This window comes from Hyperolius riggenbachi, chromosome 8, assembly GCF_040937935.1.
Source record: "Hyperolius riggenbachi isolate aHypRig1 chromosome 8, aHypRig1.pri, whole genome shotgun sequence".
Lineage (NCBI taxonomy): Eukaryota > Metazoa > Chordata > Amphibia > Anura > Hyperoliidae > Hyperolius > Hyperolius riggenbachi.
The window spans coordinates 73407081-73431031 of record NC_090653.1 but is presented as its reverse complement, the minus strand read 5'-3'; the positions used below and the strand labels follow the sequence as shown (position 1 = coordinate 73431031).

At 41.9% G+C, this 23951-nt stretch overlaps 1 protein-coding gene across 1 annotated transcript; it reads right to left on the bottom strand.

Moving 5' to 3' along the window:
- Nucleotides 1–1012: 1012 nt before the first annotated feature.
- LOC137528923 (cytochrome P450 2G1-like) lies at nt 1013–22029 on the bottom strand. Its single transcript, XM_068250690.1, has 9 exons — nt 21834–22029; nt 19723–19885; nt 15935–16084; nt 8187–8347; nt 6422–6598; nt 6187–6328; nt 4471–4658; nt 2377–2518; nt 1013–1467 (listed from the first exon to the last, which is right to left on the bottom strand). Exons 1-9 carry the CDS (start codon nt 22011–22013, stop codon nt 1283–1285), a joined length of 1488 nt encoding a protein of 495 aa, XP_068106791.1. The 5' UTR covers nt 22014–22029; the 3' UTR covers nt 1013–1282.
- Nucleotides 22030–23951: the final 1922 nt, after the last annotated feature.

Below are 23951 nucleotides of genomic sequence, written 5' to 3'. Positions count from 1 at the left end.
ACTCAGGTGTTAGACCCCTTGAAACATCTTTTCCATCACTTTGTGGCCAGCATAAATGTTTCTAGTTTTCAAAGTTCGCCTCCCCATTGAAGTGCATTGCGGTTCGCAAAAGTTCGCACAAACCAAACTTTTGAGGGAGTCGAGGTTCGCGAATTGAAAATCGGAGGTCCGAGCCATCTCTACTATCTAGCCTGACCATAGAAACAGGGCTGGCTCCATGGATGAGTAGTGTTGCATGCTTGATAAGTTATAACTGTGAATGTTCCCCCCTTCCCTCTGATATGACTCAAGTGACAGTTGTACATTTTGTCACCTTATTGCAGGCTATTTTAAAAATCCAGACAAAATTTGCTGGATCACTTATGTTCCACAGTGGAGGTGGGGTGTAGCAACAGCCTAAAGAAAAGGACATAGAAACAACAAATTCGGGAGCCCAGATAACGTAGTATGTTCAAATAAGGGGAGAAAAAAGAATGATATATAAAAAGGGCTACTCAAAGAGAGGTTGCAGAGGGGCAACCAACCTCTCGAAGCAGGTGTAGGAAATGAATCCGACTCCACTCGGGGTGTCTAACCTGGACTGGGGATGGTCGCTCTCTTGTTAGGTGAAAAACTTTGGCCTCAAAACTTTGGCCTCAATTCACTAAACTTAACTCCTGTCTTTAATAACTCTTCTGAGCTGTTTTACAGTTATCACAATTATATCACCATGGTGATAACTGTAAAACAGCTCAGAAGAGGTATTAAAGACAGGAGTTAAGGTTAGTGAATTCAGGCCTTTGTCCTCCATGTGAGGCCAGAACAGACCCCTCTCACCACAAAGTGTGAGGGGGTGACACTCAGTGCAATTAGGGTAAAGAGGCGCCCAGATATATATATATATATATTAGGTTAAAACCAAGGATAACATTCAAAAGATGTCGTTTTTGAAGTAAGCCACCTCATTTCTTCAAAAGAAGAAATGAGGTGGCTTACCTCAAAAACGACATCTTTTGAATTTTATCCTTGGTTTTAACCCAGTTTTATATATATTTGGGTGCCTTTTTACCCCACTTGCACTCTGTTCCACAGTCATCTCCAGCTTAGAACAACCAACAGTATATGTGTTTTTGCATACATTTGTATATTTTTATGGGAATGTATAACATTTTCCACATAAAAAAAGAAGAAAAAAAAACAATCAAACTAATTTGTGTATAGTTAAAACAAGACTATAATCTAACATATTTGTATTTGTATGATACCATACTCAGATGGTCTAAGTTTTATCACATCTATCAGATCAGCTTCGCGGTTCCACAAAGAGCTGGTATGTTCTGACTAAGGTGCCATTTTTGCCCGGCTCCGGGGTTATCTCGATGTCTGCTGGGGCTTTGTTTGTCTTCAGATGGAATTTCTGCAGGATGGTGGTCAGGAAGATGAATATTTCCATACGGGCCAGTCCCTCCCCGAGACAGCTTCTCTTCCCTGCACAAATTAGAATTGCCAGATTAGCACTATAGGCTGGTTATTATTATGTTTTGTAGTTCTACGTCCCATTGAAGCAACCTTGAACTGAAAATTAAAAGCCAAAATAAACATACTGTACACCTATCATACTTACCTCCCATGTAGTCTGCTCATTATCAATCTCTCTCACCTCTCCTGAGTCTTTTTTGTCCACTGTAATCAATGGAATTCTCCGTCCTCCATTATGAAAATGACCATTACCCCATAACAGCTTCCTGGTCAGCACACTGTTAAATTCTGCCAGTTAATCTCCCTGGCAGTATTCCCGAGTCAGGCTCATGGTGGAAAAAAGAAGCCAGGAGCAGTCATTCTGAGTCTGACTCAGGGTAGTTGTTGGGAGGTCTATGCAGAGCCCTAAGCGCAATGGGTGTTTCAACTCACCTCCCCCGGGATCCAGAAGCTGACAGTCATTCTCCCTATAGTCCTCAGAGGCTCTGGATCCCTCTGGTAAGATTGTTTGTGGTCATGACAACAGATGGTGATTTTTTTTCCTGGTTTTAGCTTCTAAAAACGTGCAAAAAATGCATTGCTTTTAGACCCGAAAATCTGGAAAGAATAATAATACCGCCAGGGAATGTTAACCCCTGACCTTCCCATCATTCCTGTCTCCAGAAAAGACATGACGCATTCGCCATCTTAGACAAAAATGTGTTAGGAGAATTTAACTACAGTACTGGAGGAGAAGAGAGCTGTAGTACAATAAATAGGAGGGCCAAGAATAACCGGGGACTGTAGGGAACATAAAAATATGGGGTATTCTTCATTCAGATTTTTTTAATTCTGTGTTTGGAGTTCTGCTTTAACAGAAATATGGACAATTATATACATATTATGGACCACCACTATAAAGATAGCATAAAATAATACCAATGGAGAACGGTAGGAAGGCCTCATTGTTCTTGAATTTTCCATGTTCATCCAAGAAGTGACCAGGATCAAATTTATCTGGGTTCCTAAAGTATTTGGGATCCTTCAGCACAGATGACAACAATGGAGAAACTATTGTATCCTAAAATTAAAAAAAACAGTGATACTGCTGGTAAAGCCAAACTACGTGAATTAGTTCAGTTACACTATTTATTATTATTAATAATGTATAAAGCGCCAACATATTCTTCGGCATTGTACAGAGTAAGAAACAAACATGGAGCACATAATAATACAAGCAATAGCATTGGCATACAGCCATACACATCATATCAACATAGGTACATAATACAGAATTGGAAGACATAGTAATTACAGTGATAAATGTAACATGAAAATGTATAGAAAATTCCAAGACACAAAAGGGTGAGAGAGCCTTGCCCCTGAGAGCTTATAATCTAAGGGAATAGGGAGGAAACAAGAGGTGGGGGTAATACTATTTCACTTCTGGCCGAGTTTACATTGAACCTTCATTCTTAGTTTTACTATAAAGGGGATAGCTGTTATATTAGAGTATTTTAGTTTCAAGAAAAGTTAATAGAAGTAAAACATCAGTAGTGTAAAGCCTCTGGAGGGTGGAGAGGCTTTCTGGGTCATCCTATAGCTCATCCTTCTCTACTCATTTGAGAAATGCTTGTTGAATACAATTCTTGAGACCATGGGCTTGATTCACTAAGACAAATAAAATGCCTTATCAGAGTTAACACACCTTATCAGAGTTAACATGCCTTATCAAGAGTAGCATAGCGAGCGCTACAAACTTATGCCTGCTAATTGGCAATGACGAGAGCTCCAATTGTCCTGCCCTAAGCCTTTAATCACTTTAAAGGACATTATCCCTGCACTTTGATTGGCCCAATAGGCTGCCTGTCAAAGTTTCCTGTCAAGTGACAGGCAGTGTATTGGGCCTATCAAAGTGCAGGGATAATCCCCTTCAAAGTGATTGTACCCGCAGGGGCTCAGGGCAGGACGAGTAGAGCTCTCGTCATTGCCAAATTAGCAGGCATAAGTTTGTAGCGCTTGCTATGCTACTCTGATAAGGCATGTTAACTCTGATAGGGTGTGTTAATTCTGATAAGGCATGTTAACGCTGATAAGGCATGCTATTTGTCTTAGTGAATCAAGCCCAATGTTTCAGGCCACAGACAAGCTCTCTGGACTGGGCATGCATGAGTAAGGTCCAACACTCGTGCCTACTAGAACTAGGCAGTAAATGGTTCGTATCACCAGTGATGATTGTAATGTGTTATGACAATTTCACAAAATTTCACATCATTTTCATAATTAGGATTATGATTGTAATGGAAAAGTCATTATCACAAAATATTATGTGAAATTTTGTGTAATTTCGACCATAAACAAATTTTTCGTTATTCCGATCATTTCTGTAATTACGATCGTTTTTAAGGATGTATTTCCATGTAGAACACTAAATGACGATATCATATAAAATACTACTTACAAGAGCAGAGGTTGCGCTAAGAAGTCAAATTTGGGACCTTTGGTTGCAAAGTGGTTCTTAGTTGGTAATAAAAACCTCTCTCTTTAGGTGTTAGTTTAATTAATGGTGGTACTCAGCCACCAGGGAACTATCTAGCTTTAGATGTAAGCTTGATAGGTGACACGCTGCAGGCAATAGGAAAAAAGGATTTATACCTACCTGGAGCTTCTTCCAGACCCTTGTAGTCCATCTCCTCCTGGTCCTATGCCTCTCTCAGCCATGTAAGGTCTGCAACTTGGCTGAATCATGGACTATTGCAAATGCACGGTCCCAGCCACTTGCACCACCTGAACCCGCTCCCGTATCTGGGAGAATTATGGGAAGTTCGTTAAGACTGAAATTGCACTTGGGCCACAGGAGCCCGATGGAGGAGGTGTATGGCCCGGAACAGTGAATGTGCAGTGGCCCACAACCCAACTGGATCACATTAGCAGAATAGAGGCGACTGGAAGGACATTGAGGGAGCAGACGGACTACTATGGGTTAAAAAGTCAAGTAGTGGCTGAGAAACAACACTTGGTAAAAGTTCTGACCTTTGGAAAGTTGTATCCTCGGAATACTGTATCTCTGCTGGCTGAATGTGGGATTCCTAGGGGAATGATATCACCAAATCTCTGGATCTCATGGATCACAGCATCTGTGTATGGCATCTTAACACGATCATCCATTGAAGGACATCGACTCTGTCCAATAACATCGTCAATCTCCTCCTGTACCTTCCCTGTGCAGATAAACAAAAAAAGAGGCTTGATGGGTAACCAAAGCCAAAAAAGTGCACCATTTTTTTATACAGAATCTAAGCAGTTTATTCATTTAAAGTTAAATGTTTACACACAACGTTGAATTATTGGGTATGGAGGAGAGGTGCCTAGGTGTGATAATATGATTAAAAAAATAAAAAGGTAAGTGTATCTTACTATTGAGTCTATTGAGTAATGACTACCATAATGGCTCAAAAATCATTTTATTGCACTTTTGACTGACAGCATCATGCGGTGCTGGAGAAATTACACCATACCTCCCAACTGTCCCTCTTTGGTAACCAAATTCCTTTGAGATGCTGGTGTCCTTCCAAAAGAAGGTGCCTGGCACATGCTCCCTCTTCACAGTCTGGTCGCGCTACCGATACTCCATATGATCTTGCCACATGTCCTCCTAACTGCTGAACTGTGAGGACGGAGCATACAGGTCAAACTCGAAAAATTAGAATATTGAGCAAAAGTCTGTTCATTTTAGTAATTTAACTTAAAAGGTGAATCTAATATATAAAATAGGAACCTAATGGTCTGAGATTTCGATTTTTGGGTTTTCATAAGCTGTAAGCCATATTTGCCAAAATTATAACAAAAAAAGGCTTAAAATAGCTCACTTTACAGGCAGGTAATGAGTCTCTTTCACATATTCGTTTCACATTTTAAGCTGAAATACTGAAAGAAATTGACTTTTCATAATACCGGTATTCTAATTGTTCGAGTTTTACCTGCACACCTGACTTCTTACAGAAGGATGCCAGCCACTCACCAAATATCGGAGACTGCTGTGATGCACGGGAACTCAGGGGGGGGGGGGGGGGGGGGACTCAAATTGATGTTGCTACTGAAATGATTTAGAATCTAAATTTGAGTCTTTAGGACCATCTCATGTCTACTTTAAACAACAGTAATTTTTCATTTTTCCTGCATTGCCTGTGTTTTTCCCATGGTTGGCATTTTAACTTTTGTTGAGGTGTGATAGTAAAAATAAGTGTACGGCAGCCTGGCTTGGTCCATCCCCTCTGTTAAGTGATTTGAGTCCTATGGGAGAAAAGCACTATAGAAGTCGAAAATCTTGCCCATCCCTGCTCTAAGTGAATAGAGTGACAGAACTGGGCACTTGTGATAGAGACATTTAGCGCCTGTATTGGGCACTTGGGATAGAGACATTTGGCACCTGTATTGGGCACTTGGGATATAGATATTTGGTGCCTAAGGGGCAGTTATTTTCTGCTGCTAGTTATCCTTACTTACACTGTGCTTGGTGGCCTATAAGGAGACCCTGACTTTCATCTTGATATTTTCTTATCTCTAATGCACTACCTTAGATTGTCTTCTCTGTTTATGTGGTTTTGTTTTTGTTTTTTTTCTTTGTTTTTGGTTTTTTTGCTGTTCTTGTTTTTGTTCTTTTTGAAACCATAATAGAATGTATGCTTTACAAATAGGTTGACATAAAATATCTCTTTTTAGTTAGAGACGGGCACAATAGGTTCTTACTTGCCACAGCGGGATGCTTGAGCAGGATAAGTAGGCCACTTTTTAGGGTTGAACTAGATGTTTCCACTCCAGCATTAAAAAGATCCAATACTGTTGCGAAAAGGTTGTCATTATGGAACTCGGTCTTCGAGTTGTCCTTTTCCTGTGAATGTTGATGTATGCTGTCATATATAAGAATTTATCTTGACCATGAAGAGAGGAACATGTTTTTCAATAAATAGTCCATAGACCTTACCTCTTCCATCTTTATAAGGAAGCTGTCAATGAAGTCCCGTGGGCTATTCATATCAATACTCGCCCTGTGATTATCTACAGACTCCATAATAAATTCTTTCACCAATCGGAAATTTCTGAAGACTTTCTTATGGGGACCAGGAATGTATTTGGATGTTTTGGGAAATAATTGTAGCAGCTGTAAAAGTAAAGATGATTTGCTTTACGTTAAACTAAAACGGTTTATAAATCTTTTTCTTCATGTATATCCAATGAAAATTGTTCAGTTTCAACTAAAACGGTTATAGGTCAGAAAGAACTTCACCAAATCACCAGTAATTGACAGGACATGCTATTGTTTTTCTTTTAAAGTGCATTAGTAGCTAAAGAGAGCTGCAGCCACTCAGTACTGGCTGCACTGGTTAGTTTCTGGTTTCAGCCAGGTTTCAAACTCTTGTCTCCTGCATCGATACCCTTAAAAGAATACCAAGTTGAAAAAAAAACTAATGAGATAAACAACTGTATTTATCCTGCTTTTCATAGAATGACCTTTATTTTTAGATATTTTATATCTAAATTTTCTTGTTTCTTAGTTTAAACTTATATCTAAGTTTTTACTGTTTCATTTTCTCTGCTCAATGACACATTCATTGAGGTATACCAGAGCTAAAATCTATGAACTATTGAACCTTTTTATCTCTTTCCTATTCTTAAATCCATTTTCTGCCAGGAAAGTGTTTTATGGCTGTAATTCCTTAGTAAAGGCTAAGCTATAGTCCGATCAGATCCCGACACACAGAACAGAATCTGTCACTTGCATTCCTGATGTTTAACTCTTTCAAGCAGAGAAAGAAAAAAAGGAACACAGCATAATTATTTCAAACAAGATTGTACCTTTGCATTTCTGCTGAATATGCAAATATCACAGAGCTACACTAATCCAACATGCATATAGATTGTTTCGGACAGGTTGAGCCTCATTAGTACATGGCATGGAATAATATGGCTCTATGAAGTAGGAACTGAAATACCAAGAGTTACAGATTGCCCAGCAAGCTCATGGTGAACCATAACTCCTAAAGGTTTGTAACTCGGTAAAAAGGACCAATAAGCCATCTTACTAAAAATTATTTGTAAAACAGAATATTGTGTGCTTGTGGTATGTCTATCTCATCAGATTTAGAAAATTCTTCTAAATCTGATGTAGATTTGTTGGATTACTTCTTACTTCCCTCCACTTCGCCAGCTTTGGTAAACCTTTTTCAAGTGAACCGAGGTGAACCTTGGGTCAAAATACAGATACTTACCTAAGAAAAGGGAAGCCTGATCCTCCAGAATCTTTCCATGTTCTCATGTCCACAACCACAGCTGCCTGGGACCCTGCTGTAGATCGTGGCCTTGCTCTTCCTCATGCACGAGCGAGGCAATGCTGCACCTGCACGAATGTGGCTATGTGCCTATGTGCCCAGTAGCTGGTATACAAGCAGGTCTGGCTTACTGTGGCTGAACCCGCACAGATGCAGGAGAAGGGTCACGCTTGTGCATGAAGAAGAGCGTGGTCTCAATCAGAAATCTGACAAGCTTTATTTATTTTGAGGGTCCGTGAGCTGCAACAGTGGTCCAGAGGACACTATGAAAAGATCCTGCATGATCCAGAGGCTTCCTTCGTTTTAGGTACCGTATACGTTTTTTACCTGAGGTTCTTCTCGGCTACAGTTTAATCAGGTTCATAATGTAATAACATAGGCAAACACTGAGGAGGACAGCAAAGGCATGAGGTTACGTACAATGCCCCACATAGAAGAAAGCGTGACCAAGATTTCCTTCAGCAAGAACAGAAGAGTTGTGAACTTCTCATCCTTGTACTCAAAACGTTCTCCAAACACAACGGAGCAGATGACATTGGAGACCGACAGGCGCAGCAGATCGGCTGGATCAAACAAGTTTCCTGGAAGTAGACAGACATCAAAGAACACGTTTAACATCTTCTGCAGTTTTACTGATTACATACAGCATGTATGTGGATTTCAGTTGAATTAATTAAACACAGTTGCAGCTGATTTTTATTTGTAGAGCTTCAATTTGCATAAAATAGCAACACAGTTTGCATCCACTCCAAAATAAATTGCATCTCATTGATTCAATCTATAGAATGTAGTGTATGTAGCTGCTCAAACCCACCACTGATAGCCCAGTCTCAGAGTCAGAAACAGTTGAAGCAGGATAAGATGACACTCTACAGCGCTCTACAGAGTATATAGTTATGTCCCTTAAAGAGACACTGATGCGAAAAAAAAAATGATGATATTATGATTTGTATGTGTAGCACAGCTAAGAAATAAAACATTAAGATCAGATACATCAGTGTAATTGTTTCCAGTACAGGAAGAGTTGAGAAACTCCAGTTGTTATCTCTATGCAAACAAGCCATTAATCTCTCCGACTAAGTTAGTTGTGGAGAGGGCAGAGCCGGGACAAGGTCCTCCAGCACCCAAGGCTGAGACACCAAAGTGCGCCCCTCCATCCCTGCCACCCCAGCCATCACACACTGATTGCTATTAGACTAAGAGGCGCCACAGGGCCCACAACCTCCCCAACACTTTAATCTCAAGTTATCTGGCTTGCAGTCACTGCCATGTATCCCCTTTTCTTATTTCTTTCTGCTTCAAACACAATTAGGAATGACAGCTGAATGAATTCTGCGCCCCCTCCTACACTGCGCCCTGAGGCTGGAGCCTCTCCAGCCTATGCCTCGGCCCGGCCCTGAGAGGGCTGTTATCTGACTTTTATTATCTCAACTGTTCCTGGACTATTTACTTTTCCTCTGCTAGAAGAGAGGTCATTACTTCACAGACTGCTCTGAAAGACTCATTTTCAATGCTGAGTGTTGTGTAATGTGCACATATTATAGAATGATGCAATGTTAGAAAAAACAATATATACCTGAAAATAAAAGTATGAGAATATTTTCTTTGCTGCTAATTTTCTAGTAATTATTCATAGTACACAACCAATTCACTATATCATACCGTATATACTCGCAAGCAAGCCGACCCGCATGTAAGCCGACCCCCCAACTTTCACCTGAAAAAACAGGGAAAAATGATTGACCCCCATATAAGCCGGGGTAGGAAATGCTGGCCGCCTTATTCCCCTAGTGTGTCCCAGTATAGCTAGTATAGTGCCCAGTATAGCTAGTATAGTGCCCAGTATAGCTAGTATAGTGCTCAGTATAGCTAGTATAGTGCCCCAGTTTAGCTAGTATAGTGCTCAGTATAGCTAGTATAGTGCCCCAGTTTAGCTAGTATAGTGCTCAGTATAGTGCTCAGTATAGCTAGTAAAGTGCCCCAGTTTAGCTAGTATAGTGCTCAGTATAGCTAGTATAGTGCCCCAGTTTAGCTAGTATAGTGCTCAGTATAGTGCTCAGTATAGCTAGTATAGTGCTCAGTATAGCTAGTATAGTGCTCAGTATAGCTAGTATAGTGCTCAGTATAGCCAGTATAGTGCCCCATTATAGATAGCATAGTGCCCCAGTATAGCTAGTATAGTGCTCAGTATAGCTAGTATAGTGCCCCAGTTTAGCTAGTATAGTGCTCAGTATAGCTAGTATAGTGCTCAGTATAGCTAGTATAGTGCTCAGTATAGCTAGTATAGTGCTCAGTATAGCCAGTATAGTGCTCAGTATAGCCAGTATAGTGCTCAGTATAGCTAGTATAGTGCTCAGTATAGCTAGTATAGTGCTCAGTATAGCCAGTATAGTGCTCAGTATAGCCAGTATAGTGCCCCATTATAGCTAGTATAGTGCCCAGTATAGCTAGTATAGTGCTCAGTATAGCTAGTATAGTGCTCAGTATAGCCAGTATAGTGCTCAGTATAGCCAGTATAGTGCTCAGTATAGCCAGTATAGTGCTCAGTATAGCCAGTATAGTGCTCAGTATAGCTAGTATAGTGCTCAGTATAGCTAGTATAGTGCTCAGTATAGCCAGTATAGTGCTCAGTATAGCTAGTATAGTGCTCAGTATAGCCAGTATAGTGCTCAGTATAGCCAGTATAGTGCCCCATTATAGCTAGTATAGTGCCCAGTATAGCTAGTATAGTGCTCAGTATAGCTAGTATAGTGCTCAGTATAGCTAGTATAGTGCTCAGTATAGCCAGTATAGTGCCCCATTATAGCTAGCATAGTGCCCCATTATAGCTAGCATAGTGCCCCAGTATGGGTAGGTGGGTGGGTAGGTGCTGCCCCTCCCCGCTCCCCCCGCGGCCGCCGCTACTATTACCTTAGGCGGCGCCGCTTCCTCTATCCCCGTCCTGCTCCGATAACTAACTCATTCACAGCAGCGCGCCCCTCGCTGCTGTGATGATGGAGAAAACCATAGAGAGCGGCTTCCTGTAGCGGCGATGCCGTTACTATGGGAACCGCTCTCTATGGTTTCCTCCATCATCACAGCAGCGAGGGGCGCGCTGCTGTGAATGAGTTAGTTATCGGAGCAGGACGGGGATAGAGGAAGCGGCGCCGCCTAAGGTAATAGTAGCGGCGGCCGCGGGGGGAGCGGGGAGGGGCAGCACCTACCCACCCACCTACCCATGACTCGCAAGCAAGCCGACCCCCCAACTTTTGGGCCACTTTTGGGGGATGAAAAATTCGGCTTGCTTGCGAGTATATACGGTATATTTTTTTTCGCTTCAGTGTCTCTTTAAAGAGGAACTTTAACCAAGGAATTAATTTCATTCCAATCAGTAGCTGATACCCCCTTTTCCACAAGAAATCTTTACCTTTGCTCAAATAGATCATTAGGGGAGCTCTGTGTTGCTGATATTGTGGTGAAGTGTGATGTCATGACCAAGGTCCTGACAGTTCGCTTTCTGTAAACCTCTTTACATTGTGGGAAATAACAGCTTTTTCCAACTGCCATGCAAGCAGTATCTCCCTCTGTGCATAGAACTCTCAGTAACGAACATTCCACACAGATCACCTGGCAGAACTATAGATGTCACCACCAGTGATAAATCTCAGAATGTAAATCAGAGAGAGGAAAGATTTTACAAGGGGCAAAGACTGACTAAATAATTCATACATAATTATTGTAAACCATAAGCAATTTTATTCATGAAGTTATTTTCACTACAGTTCATCTTTAACTGACTGAGGATCACTATAAAAGTTCTGTTGTTTCTAAAGAAGTAAACATAGTTTTTGCCATATTTATAAAAATAAATGTTTAATGACTAACCACTAACCAGTCACTTTTACAAGTGTTAAATAGCTCCTTGTGTTCATCACCCTTTATAAAGTGGCCATCAGCATGATCAACACTTTATAAATTGCCAAATAGTGTTCACCGCTTTGAAAGTGAAGAACACTGATGACTACCACTGAGTAGCGCAGCCAACAAGGCTATGTGAAGTTGGCCCCCCTACAATCAGAACAAATAAAAGTTCTAGCATGTTTGGTTAGTGCTACGTTTGTGCCCGTTTGTGCCGCAAAAATAAACATTTGTGCTGCTGTTGTTTTAAAGATAATAGCAATTATATTTTTCCAAACAATGACATCACCCAGCCCCCCTACAAAGGCGCATGGACACAAAAGTGATGTCATTGGTTAGTGCTGGGTTTGTGCTCATTTGTGCTGCAAAAATCACCATTCTATCTGTTATCGTTTTTGAGATATTAAAGGTTTTTTATAAAGGTCAAAAGTTCATCTAGCTTCATTCACTTCACTATTGAGGTGTTTCTGGTTTATTTAATGTACAGATAATCCCAGGTTAACGAACAAGATAGGGACTGTAGGTTCATTCTTCTATGTCCCCACCTCTGTTTGTACCCCCTCTGTGTGCCTCTGCTTGTACCCCCCCTCCTGTGTTCTGTAACCCCTCTCTGTCTCTGTACCCCTGTGCCTCTGTACCTACTCTGTGCCTTTGGTTTTGCACCCTGTGCCTCTGTCTGTACCCCCAGTGCCTCTGCTTGTACCCCTCTGTGCCTCTATTTGTACCCCTGTGCTTCTGTTTGTACCCACTTGCCTGTTTTTGTACTCCCTGTGGCACACAGAGGAGGTACAAACAGAGGGATCAGTGAAAAATGGCACCCAGCTCCGTTTATATAAAAATGGCACAGCTGGAATTCCATTAAAAAACGATATTTATCGTTTTAACGATAAGAACTGTAAAAAAATGGCACCGAATTCCAAAACGTTAATTATCGTTTTAAGATGCCCATAAAACAGTTAATTATGATATTATTTTGAATGGATTTATTTCCGTTATTTATCGTTTTAGCTCTTAAACGTTATTTTATAAAACGTTTATTAACGTTTTAGTTGTTAAACTTTATTTTTCCATTACTACATACATGCATACATACATACATACATACATACATACATACATGCATACATGCATACATACATACTGTACATACAAGCATACATACATACATACAAGCATACATACATGAATACAAGCACACATACATGAATACATACATGCATGCATGCATACATGCATGCATACATACATAAATACATACATGCATACATACATACAAGCATTCATACATACAAGCATACATAAATACATACATGAATGCATACATGCATACATACATAAATACATATATACATGCATGCATACATACATAAATACATACATACATAGATAAATACATGCATACATACATGTATGTATTCATGTATGTATGTATGCATGTATGTATGTATGTATTCATGTATGTATGTATGCATGTATGTATGTATGCATGTATGTATGTACGTACGTATGCTTGTATGTATGTATATGTATGTATGTATGTATGTATGTATGTATGTACATATGCTTGTATGTATGTATGTAGTATTGGAAAAATAAAGTTTAACAACTAAAACTTTAAATAATGTTTTATAAAATAACGTTTAAGAGCTAAAACGATAAATAACGTTTAAAGGTAACCTTAAGTCTGCCCAAAAAAATGACATTTACTCACCTGGGGCTTCCCTCAGCCCCCTGCAGCCGATCGGTGCCCTCGCCGTGTCTTGGAGATCCTCCCGTCCACTTCCGGTTTCGCCGTCAGGACCCGACAGGCATGGGAACGCGAGTGATTCTTTGCGTTCCCAGCCACAATATCGCCCCCTATGCTGCAATTGCGGCCAGGAGGCTGGCCGCAATAGCAGCATAGGGGGCGATATTATGGCTGGGAACGCAAAGAATCACTCGCGTTCCCATGCCTGTCAGCCGGTGACAGCCAAACCGGCAGTGGTCACCGGCGTGGACGGGAGGATCTCCGAGACACGGCGAGGGCACCAATCGGCTGCAGGGGGCTGAGGGAAGCCCCAGGTGAGTAAATGTCATTTTTTGACAGACTTAAGGATACCTTTAAGAGCTAAAACGATAAATAACGTTTTATAATATCGTACGCTAAATATCGCACGGTAAAATGGCGCCATTATTTAGCCGGCGCAATTTTTCACTGTATGCCAAACAGAGGTGGGGACATAGAAGAATGAACCTACAGTCCCTATCTTGTTCGTTCACCGGGGACTATCTGTACATTAAATAAACCAGAAACGTGAAGTGAATGAAGCTAGATGCACTTTTGACCTTTATAAAAAACCTTTAATATATCAAAAAAGATAACAGATAGAACGGTGATTTTTGCAGCACAAATGAGCACAAACCCAGCACTAACCAACAACACCACTTTTGTGTCCGTGCGCCTTTGTAGGGGGGCTGTGTGATGTCATTGTTTGGAAAAAGATAATTGCTATTATCTTTAAAACAAAAGCAGCACAAATGTTTATTTTTTTTCGGCACAAACGGGCACAAACGTAGCACTAACCAAACATGCTAGAACTTTTATTTGTGCTGATTGTAGGGGGGCCAACTTCACATAGCCTTAGAACAAAGAGTTATTTTTTATCCACTGTTGGCAACTTTTAGCAGAGATCACCACTGTAAAAGATGGGAAAGCGTGACCCTCGGGATCACCACGCTGCTCCCATTCGTTTCTACCGCAATCCCAATGGTCTGTGATCGGTAAATGGGAACAGCTGTTCCTAAAGACGATAACAGTGCTTGTAATGAATGAAAGCCGGCATCAGTGAGATGCCAGTATTCATTCACAACGTAAAAGTAAAACACAGACACATAAAACTTCCTGTGTACTGTTCACAGTACACAGGAATTAAGTGTGGCAAGATCTTAGGGCCCAAAAGTAAAAACAACACGCACAAAATAAATACATTTTTATTAGTTTTTAACCCTTTCACTCCAAAGAAAAAAAAACCTGTAAAAAAATGACATCATTAAAAAAAATACATAAATAGTTACTTTAGGGACTTTGTTTTTAATATGTATGTCATGAACCTATATCATTATTATTTTTGCAAATAATGGCTTGTAGTTATTGATATCGTATATTAAAAAAACAAACAAACACTAAACAGTGTTATTAAAATATTATCGTACATTGTATTACCATACAATCTACTACGGACATAATTTAAATGTTGTAATAATTGGGACAAATGGGCATTTATAATGTATGGGTTTTATCTGCAATAGCACATTTTATTTTAAAACTGTAATGGCTGGAAACTACCAGTTTTTTCCATTTGTCTTTCTTCTTATTCTTTTTAAAGGAATACAAAATAAAATAATTCTTAGAAAAAAGTACCACCCAAAGAAAGCCTAATTTGTGTTGAAAAAAAATATATAGATAATTTTGGTGTGATAAGTAACAATAAAGTTATTGGCAAATGAATGGGTGGAGCATGATGTGAAAATTGCTCTGGTTTTTAAAGGACGGATATGAAGCCTGCTATATTTATTTCCTTTTAAGCAATACTAGTTGCCTGGCTATCATGCCAATGATTTGCCTCTAAAACTTTTAGCCATAGACCCTTAACAAGCATATACAGTTCAGGTGTTTCTGACAAAAGTGTCACTGAATTACATGCTTGTTTCTTGCTTTATTCAGACACTACCACAACCAGAGAGATCAGCAGAGCCGCCAGGCAGCTGGCATTGCTTAAAGAGACCCTGTATAGAAAAAAAAGTCCTCTGGGGGGTACTTACCTCAGGAGGGGGAAGCCTCAGGGTCCCAATGAGGCTTCCTCCATCCCTGTAGCTGCAGGCAATCCAGGGCAGGATCCCCTGAAGCTCCAGCGGGTGGCGCTGTTGCGGCTCTCAGCACGGAAATAGACGGAAATAGCCGATCTCTGTCGGATCCGCTCTACTACACAAGCGCCTATCTCTGAGCGGAGAGCCGATACTGCACTTGCGCTGGAGCCGGGAAGGTCAATTTTTGGAGGGGCACAGCAAGACCGCCGTGGTACACAGGAGGACTGGGGAAGCCTCGATAGAATCCGGAAGCCTCCCCCACCTGAGGTGAGTACCCCCAGGGGAACTTTTTTTAGTTACAGGTTTTCTTTAAAAGGAAATAACTATGACAGCCTTCATATTCGTCTCATTACAGTTGTCCTTTAAGGGGGACAATTCTGTGGTTGGGAAGTTGTTAATCTGTAATGGCGCGAGATTTTACCAACCTCCATGTTTCCTGAACTCCTCCGCCAGGCACTGAGCTTCTTCCTGGATCCGCTCTGCGATTCCTCTCTTTCCCATACCAAAGTTCCTCAAGGTGGTGAGTGAGAAGCGACGCAACTGTTGCCATCGTTCCCCATTACTCAGTACAATTCCTGGGTAGAGAGAATGGTGGGAATATTTCAACCCTCAAAAAGAAACTATCATCAATTTGATTTTTATATTAAAATTTGTAAGTAGCATTTTATGTATATGTAAGGAGAGGACAACTTATGTAGACTTTGTATGAGAGGGCGAGGAGTTTAACTAGTTAAGTACTGTGCTAATTGAAATCTATGCCCTTTTTTGATGGCTATCTGGCTGCCAAAGCATAGATTTCAATACACCGGCGCCGCGCGTTCTCGCTGCTTTTGTTGCTCCCGACGATCTCGTCGCTGTCTTCCCGCCGCAGCTCACTCGCTCTGTTGTCTCTATGACAGCAGAGCCCTGTGAGCGGATCAGGAGCCCATTTCATCGGTTTCTGACCCTGTCTACCAATGTAAGCAGCTCTCATTGGCTTACATTGATAGGCAGGGCCAGGAGCCAAAGAAAGCGGCTCCTGACCGTCTCACAGGAACTCTGCCACCATAGAGACTGCAGACTGGGTGGTTGAGGTTCCCAGAGTGCGGCGTGGACGGAAATTGCGGCGGGTATGTGCGACGATTCGTCGGTATTCATCATTATTCCGCCGTTTCTTGTACCAGCGATCTCTCCTTAGGGACCTCAGAGACCGCTGGTACTTAAGTGGTTAAACTGGATCCTTTGGATAATAGGCTAGTTTAAACTCCTCGCCCTATCATACTAAGTTTTATTTACTGTAAGTTGTCACCTTTTAACATTTCGGCATTAATCTCCAAATATCATTCCACCCGGAATCTTTGCTCCTCCCAGGAGACCCTCCTATAATCTAGCTTGGTCACCTTCTCCCACTCCCACATCCAGGACTTCTCACGAGCATCACCTCTGCTTTGGAACACTCTCCTTCAGCCTGTCCTTCTCCTTTGGAATGCTCTCCCCCAGCATATCCATCATTCTCCAACTTATTCTGCTGTATTTATCATATGAACATGTACCTCAGGGGCGTAACTAGAAATCACTGGGCCCCCTGCAAAACTTTGGATGGCCCCTCCCTACCCCTGGTATAGGTGCCTGCAGTATATATAGCCAGGTATAGGTGCCCACCCCTAGTATAGCCAGGTATAGGTGCCCTCAGTATAGCTAGGTATAGGTGCCCACAGTATAGCTAGGTATAGGTGCCCACAGTATAGCTAGGTATGGGTGCCCACAGTTTAGCCAGGCATGCATGCCCCCAGTAAAGCCAGGCACGGGTTCCCTTAGTACAGCTAGGCATGGGTGCCCACAAAACAGCCAGGCATGGAAGCCCACAGTATAGCCAGGCATGGGTACCCCCAGTATAGCCAGGCATGGGTGCCCACAGTATAGCTAGGCATGGGTGCCCTCATTATAGCCAGGCATGGATGCCCTCAGTATAGCTAGGCATGGGTGCCCCCAGTATAGCCAGGCATGGGTGCCCACAGTATAGCTAGGCATGGGTGCCCTCATTATAGCCAGGCATGGGTGCCCACAATATAGCCAGGCATGGGTGCCCACAGTATAGCCAGGCATGGGTGCCCACAGTATAGCTAGATATAGGTGCCCTCAGTCTAGCTAGGCATGTGTGCCCACAGTATAGCCAGGAGGGGACACAGCGGCGGGGAAGGGGGCCCACCTCCCTCCTCCCACACCTTGGACTCCTCAGCACTTCCTTCTCCGGCATTAGTTATCAGTGAGCAGCCGTGATTACCAGGGCTGCACATCGATTGGCTGCAGCCATGTCGGTAGCCTCTCTCCTCTGGCTCTCATTAAGGAGATAGCAGCATGCCCAATGCCGCCCACCCTCAGCCTTTTGGCATGCAGGTATGCGATCACAATGTGTTGGGGGGAGCGGCCAAATTGTAGTATCCAAACCATAAGACTTTTCCCCCCACTTTTGGGGAAGGAAAAGTGCATCTTTTGGGCCAAAAATACAGTAAATATAATAAATAATAATGTGTATTTTCATGCAAAAAGAAGCCAATCTATATAATACCATTTTGTATTTTCTGTTTGCTGTCCTGTGTTTCTTGTTTCTGCAGCCTCTGATTTAGAGCAGTAAAGATTTTACTGTTTAGACCTCTACAGTATTAATTTACATTTAAAGGGAACCTGAAGTTAGAGCGACACGGTGATGGCCATCTTGATTCGATTATAAACAATGCCAGTTGCCTGGCTGTCATGCTGTGCTTTTTGCTTTAGTTGGTTTTGAGTCACACACCTGCAACGAAGTGAAGTCAAAGCATCTGATCTGCATGCTCTTTCTGGCCCAGTGACTTAAACCTGGTACACACATTCAATTCTGATTGGCCAAAGATTGACCAATGTTACTACTTTCCTGTGGTATGTCAGCTTACCTACACAATCTTTTCCATAGTATTCAAAATGTGTTGGCCCTTATACTATATAGAGGTGGTAATATTGCCTATTGATTGGCCAATCAAAATTAGTCTGAACCAACCCTTAAATGGACACTGAGCCCTGATTAAAAAAAAAATTTGCGTCCTCCTGTTCCCTTCCGTGGTCCTGGTCCCAGTTCCAGTAATTTGGTGACTTCGGCTGAAGTCACCCCCTTGCACGCCCCCGCTGTGCGCCATCATGCTGGCTGGCGTAAGAGTTCTGCTCATGAGCGGTTCAGTCTTAGAGAACCGCACATGCACAGGGCACTTACGCTGAAGTTGCTGGATTACCGGAGCCGGGACCAGGACCACGGAAGGGACCAGGAGGACACCGGGAGGACCTTGTAGGTTACAGGGGGCTGGAGGAGGCTTCAGGTAAGTGCAAATTTCATTTTTAATCAGAGCTTGGGGTCCCTTTAAAGTATCAGAGGCATTTCATCAGTACAGAGGTCACACAACTGGCAATATTTGCAATGCTTATTAGAGAAAGAAGATAGAAGCATCCATATTACTTTCATTTCAGGTACCCTATTTAAAACGAGTCAGGCAGAAACGGTGCAGGAAATTTGGGCGCACCATAGGCTGCAATGGGAATTACAGATATAGTGGCGCTTAGGCAGTAATTTGGGTGCCGTCAAGAGATGGAACACAAATTACAATAAAAACAGCATAATTCAGCTGCCAGCAATAGCTGGCAGCCAAATTACTTCTTACCCCACAGTCCCCAGCGGACTGGAGAGGGACTTTTGCAGGAGCAGGGTGAGCCGTTTTTAGGCTTCACCCTACACCCAAATTTCCAGGCGCCTTAATTACATGTACACATTTTAACTCTTTATCAGCCAATTTATTTAGAGACTTGCATGTGCTCCATGCCAATTTATTTTAGCACATTTATTATTTCTTCTTTGTTACATTTCCCTGCTTCTAATTGGTACTGCTATAATGTGTCTTTATGGCCACTTGTCACTAGGGGGCAGTGTGAGACAATAACACAGGACCTCTGCTTGCAGTTTCTATATTTTCTGCTAGCAGAGAGACATCAAAGCATTCCAAGAATTTACAGAGAGGTCTGCCGACTGAGGTCAAAAGCAGAGCACTGATCTCAAACAAGAGAACTCTTTTGAAGCTTCTAATGGGTTAAAGGCTTGTTCTGCTGTAGATTGTGTTTGCCATATAAAATAATGCCATCCATTTGCATACAATTTTCATTTAAAAAATTCAAACGATTTATGTTGAGATAGTCTTGATTTATGGTAACTCACCAAAATCTTTTAAAGTTGAATGAGCAAAGAAGGTATTGCCTCTTGCACTGAACACCTCGCTGTTATCCACAAAGGCCTCCTTTACACAGTCGTAACCAATCAGGTACACCATCGGGGTATTGCCTATAAAGATTGTCAACATAGGTCCATACTTCTCACTCAGCTGTAGAGGAACAAGATTAATTATGTCATAGGCATTAAAATTATTCTTTCGCTGCCCGAAGTCCACCCCTGTGCTGTGCATGGGCGCCAGGAAAAATCAGGCACGGCTCTAGACTTTTTGCTGCCTGAGGCAAACTTTTGAGGATGTGGAATATCAGCACAGCCCCGACAATTTACTCACCATTTACTACAATAGCACACTGGCTGGCTGTGAGTCTGTGACAAACAAACTGCTCAACCTCAGCCACTCCATTCCTCCTCAGGAAGGTACACACAGTACAAAAAGGAATCTCCTCACCTGAAGCAAATGTTTCATCTTGCTTCATTAACCATTTCAGCCCGCGGGTATTTTTCACCCTATAGACGAGAGGAATGTTCCCATTTCAGCGCTCCTCCATTTCATTCCCCAATAACTTTATCACTACTTATCAAAAATAAATGATCTATACCTTGTTTTTTCCGCCACCAATTAGGCTTTCTTTGGGTGGTACATTATGTTAAGAATTATTTTATTCTAAATGCATTTTAATTGTAATAATTAAGAAAAAATTGAAAAAATCATTTTTTCTCAGTTTTCGGCCATTATAGTTTTAGGCTACTTTTACAGTGGGACATTGCGTTTTCACGCAATGTTAACGTCGCAACACAAACTAACAACGCAACATCCCAAAAATGTCACAACGCAACTCTATTCCCTGTTATCGTCGCATACAGTAGGCATACAGGCAATGAAAAGTATGCTTCCAGGTCATTACTGAGCATGTGCAAACAGTCCACCGCAGTTAATAACGTGTATAACGCACAGCATGCAGCTCTTTCTAATAATGCTACACATTACACACAAACGCAATGTGTGCACTATGAATGTTGCACAGACTTTAGTATTGCTGTGCATTAGTGCACGGTAAAACATTTTCTAATGTGCGACTTTAACATTGCACTGTGAAAGAGCCCTTAAAATTCCACATGCTACCGTGCTTAAAATCCACACATTTTATTTTCCCATTTGTCCCGGTTATTGCAATGTTAAAATTATATCCCTAGTACAATGTATGGTGACAATATTTTATTTGGAAATAAAGGTACATTTTTTCAGTTTTACATCCATCGCAAATTTTTAGCCCATACATTTATAATAATATGCCCTCTTGACATACATATATTATTATTTGATTATTCCCTAAAGTCAATAGGTGTAATTTTACTATTTGGCCACAAGATGTCCCCGCTGAGCAAATCCTATTAGCATACAAGGGAAAGCCTGCGATCACGGGTGGCCTGCGGGGAGATTAATGAATGGGTTTGTTCCCATTCATAAATGTAATGATTGGCAGCGGAAATCGTCGGCGGAAGGAAGCACAGCGGCTCTAGTTAAGAGTAAACACTGTTTTTGAACAAAAACAGTGTTTATTCTCGGCAGACATGTACGGATTGGCACAGGGGACTTTTGTCCCCTGCAGCTAATTACCCCGGCTACCAGCAACATCGCGATTGCGGGCATTTGCACGCACGATTGCCCGCAAAACACCCCAAACTGCAGGGACATGACTCGTGCGTCCCTGCGTCTGTCGCAGCTGCCGCTGCGGACGTGAAGCTCACATCCATGCAGCACAAATGGTTAAAGAACCGACCCTGGGTACAATGGGTGCACAGACACAGGGACAGAGGAGGACACAGGGACAGAGGAGGACACAGGGACAGGGGTTGTAATATATAGGACAGTGATGGCTAACCTTGGCACTCCAGCTGTGGTGGAACTGCAAGTCCCATGAGGCATTGCAATACTCTGACAGCTCTAAACATAACTCGGGGAGGCATGATGGGATTTGTAGTTTTGTCACAGCTGGAGTGCCAAGGTTAGCCATCACTGATATAGGATAATAATAATAATAATAGTTCACAAAGACAGACTGTCACTTCAAAAGAAGGCCAGTGTGAGGCAAACTTACCTTTTTTAAAGACTGGGGCATTTCTGTAACACTCACATGCCCTAGGGTGCCTAAATAAGGCAGTGTGGGTGGCCCAGGAGGCAGTTTCATGCTCTTCACCTTCCTCTTCCATGAGAACACATAGAGCACTAGGCTGACACAGACTGCCAGGAGAAGCGTTCCTGTTATTCCCAGCTCCATTCTCTCTCTCTCTCTCTCTCTCTCTCTAGACAGACTGGTTGAATACAGGAAGTACATATACAACAGCAGTTGCTGTGATGTATGGTAAATATATACTCCCTCAGCAGGCAGGGCGTGTTATCCTACAGTCTGTTATTGGAGAGCACGTGAGTCCCAAGTACAACATTTTTACTGGTTATATGCGATTGTATTACATCACATACGCAATCAGCCAATGTACACGATTGTGTGGGAGGAGATAGGAAGCTATACAATTAAATGCAGATATAAAGAAATGTATTCCATTTAAGGAGAATATTCCTTTTATGCCATATAGGGAAGATTCATGTGTAAATCCCAAGTTCAGTCACAGCAGGTTTTAATGTATATGCATTTAACTGACTCCTTCAGGATCACATGGTTCTGGCCCATTTTAGCCTGTGATTACTGCGATTGGCTCACAGTGATCACAGGGTCAGGCGCCAATGAAATTGGCTCCTGACTGGAATGCAGAGCTCTGCTCTCACTGTGACAGCAGAGTAAGCAGGCTGCAGCATTGCCGGATTGGCAAGAGAGACAGGAATGGCGTGAGTGTGCGCACGGAACTTATACCCTAGTAGGGATAAGCGGCCACTAGAACATTGATTTGAATCATGTATAAAAAGATCAGTAAGAAAAAATATTTTCGTTTCTAAAAAATAAAAATAGACTGCGGCACCAGTACATAAATTCTTATATCCTCGCTGACAACGGTAGCAGGAAAAAAAGGGGCGCTGGCAGCTAGTGGATGAAAAGGGCGCTGCCATAGGCATTTATCGTTAATACGGTGCCCAAATCAGAAAACAGGGCGCCCGAGAAATATTGTTAACAACATTAGAACATTAAAGTTTTTGAAATATGTGATAATTTTAGAAGTTTGCTATGTAATAGGTTTTTTTCATATTATTTTGTTTGTATGTAGTTATCAAATATATTATCATTTCTATTTGTGTAAGAGTGTTTCTGCTGGGGGAGTGGTTAGGGTTAGGCACCACCCGGGGGTGGGGGGGGGGGTGTTAGGGTTAGGCACTACCAGAGGGTTAGGGCTAGGAACCACTGGGGGGGTTGTTAGAGTTAGGCACCACCAGGGGAGTGGTTGGTTTTAGGCACCACCAGGGGAGGGTTCTGTGTGAGAGTAGGATTGAGTGTGTGTTGTTAAATTATGTAACGAGGGTTGGATGTGTGTTGTTAAATTACGTAACGATTTTTACGTTAATATCTTTTCGTTATCATCTCCCATCTGTTCTAAAACTGTAATTATTGTTAACCAATTTCATTAAAGATGTTTATTGTTATTGAGATTTTGTTATTCACCAACGCCAATTCGTTATCTAACCGGGCCCTTTTTTTCCTAGCGCCCTTTTTTCATGCACCCCTGACAACAGCTTGCTGCTCATTCTCAGGCACTCTGAAACACTCCCCCATTTAGTCACATGTTTGTACAGGCAGATAAGGATTGGTCTGCCCTCTGATGCCACGCCTTCCCACAGACTGTTATCCCACCATTGCCATTAGAGATGGTCAATGACAGACAAATAATTCCCGTTTTCATACAAAGTTTATGCAGTTTTGGAATTACCCAGTCAAATTTACTTCTTGCTAATAGTGATTGGCCCCATTCTACTTCATACAACTCGCATTACATTTGCAAGCAAGCTGGCATTTTTTGCATCTCATCGACCTTCTCTAGGATTCAGGCCTGGAAGGGGATTATGAACTGATGCTGAGATATTTTCCTGTTCTAATGTTACAAAAAACAATACTATTTTTTTTTTCAACAAATAGTACGGCTTGCCAGCAAGACTACATTTGAGAACTGTGCTTTCTTGCCTAGGCTTGCAAGGTGGGATCCCAATGATCTTCAAAGTGCACCCGAAACAGGGGCATAACTACAGGGAAGCAGCCTGTGGGAGAGCTGAT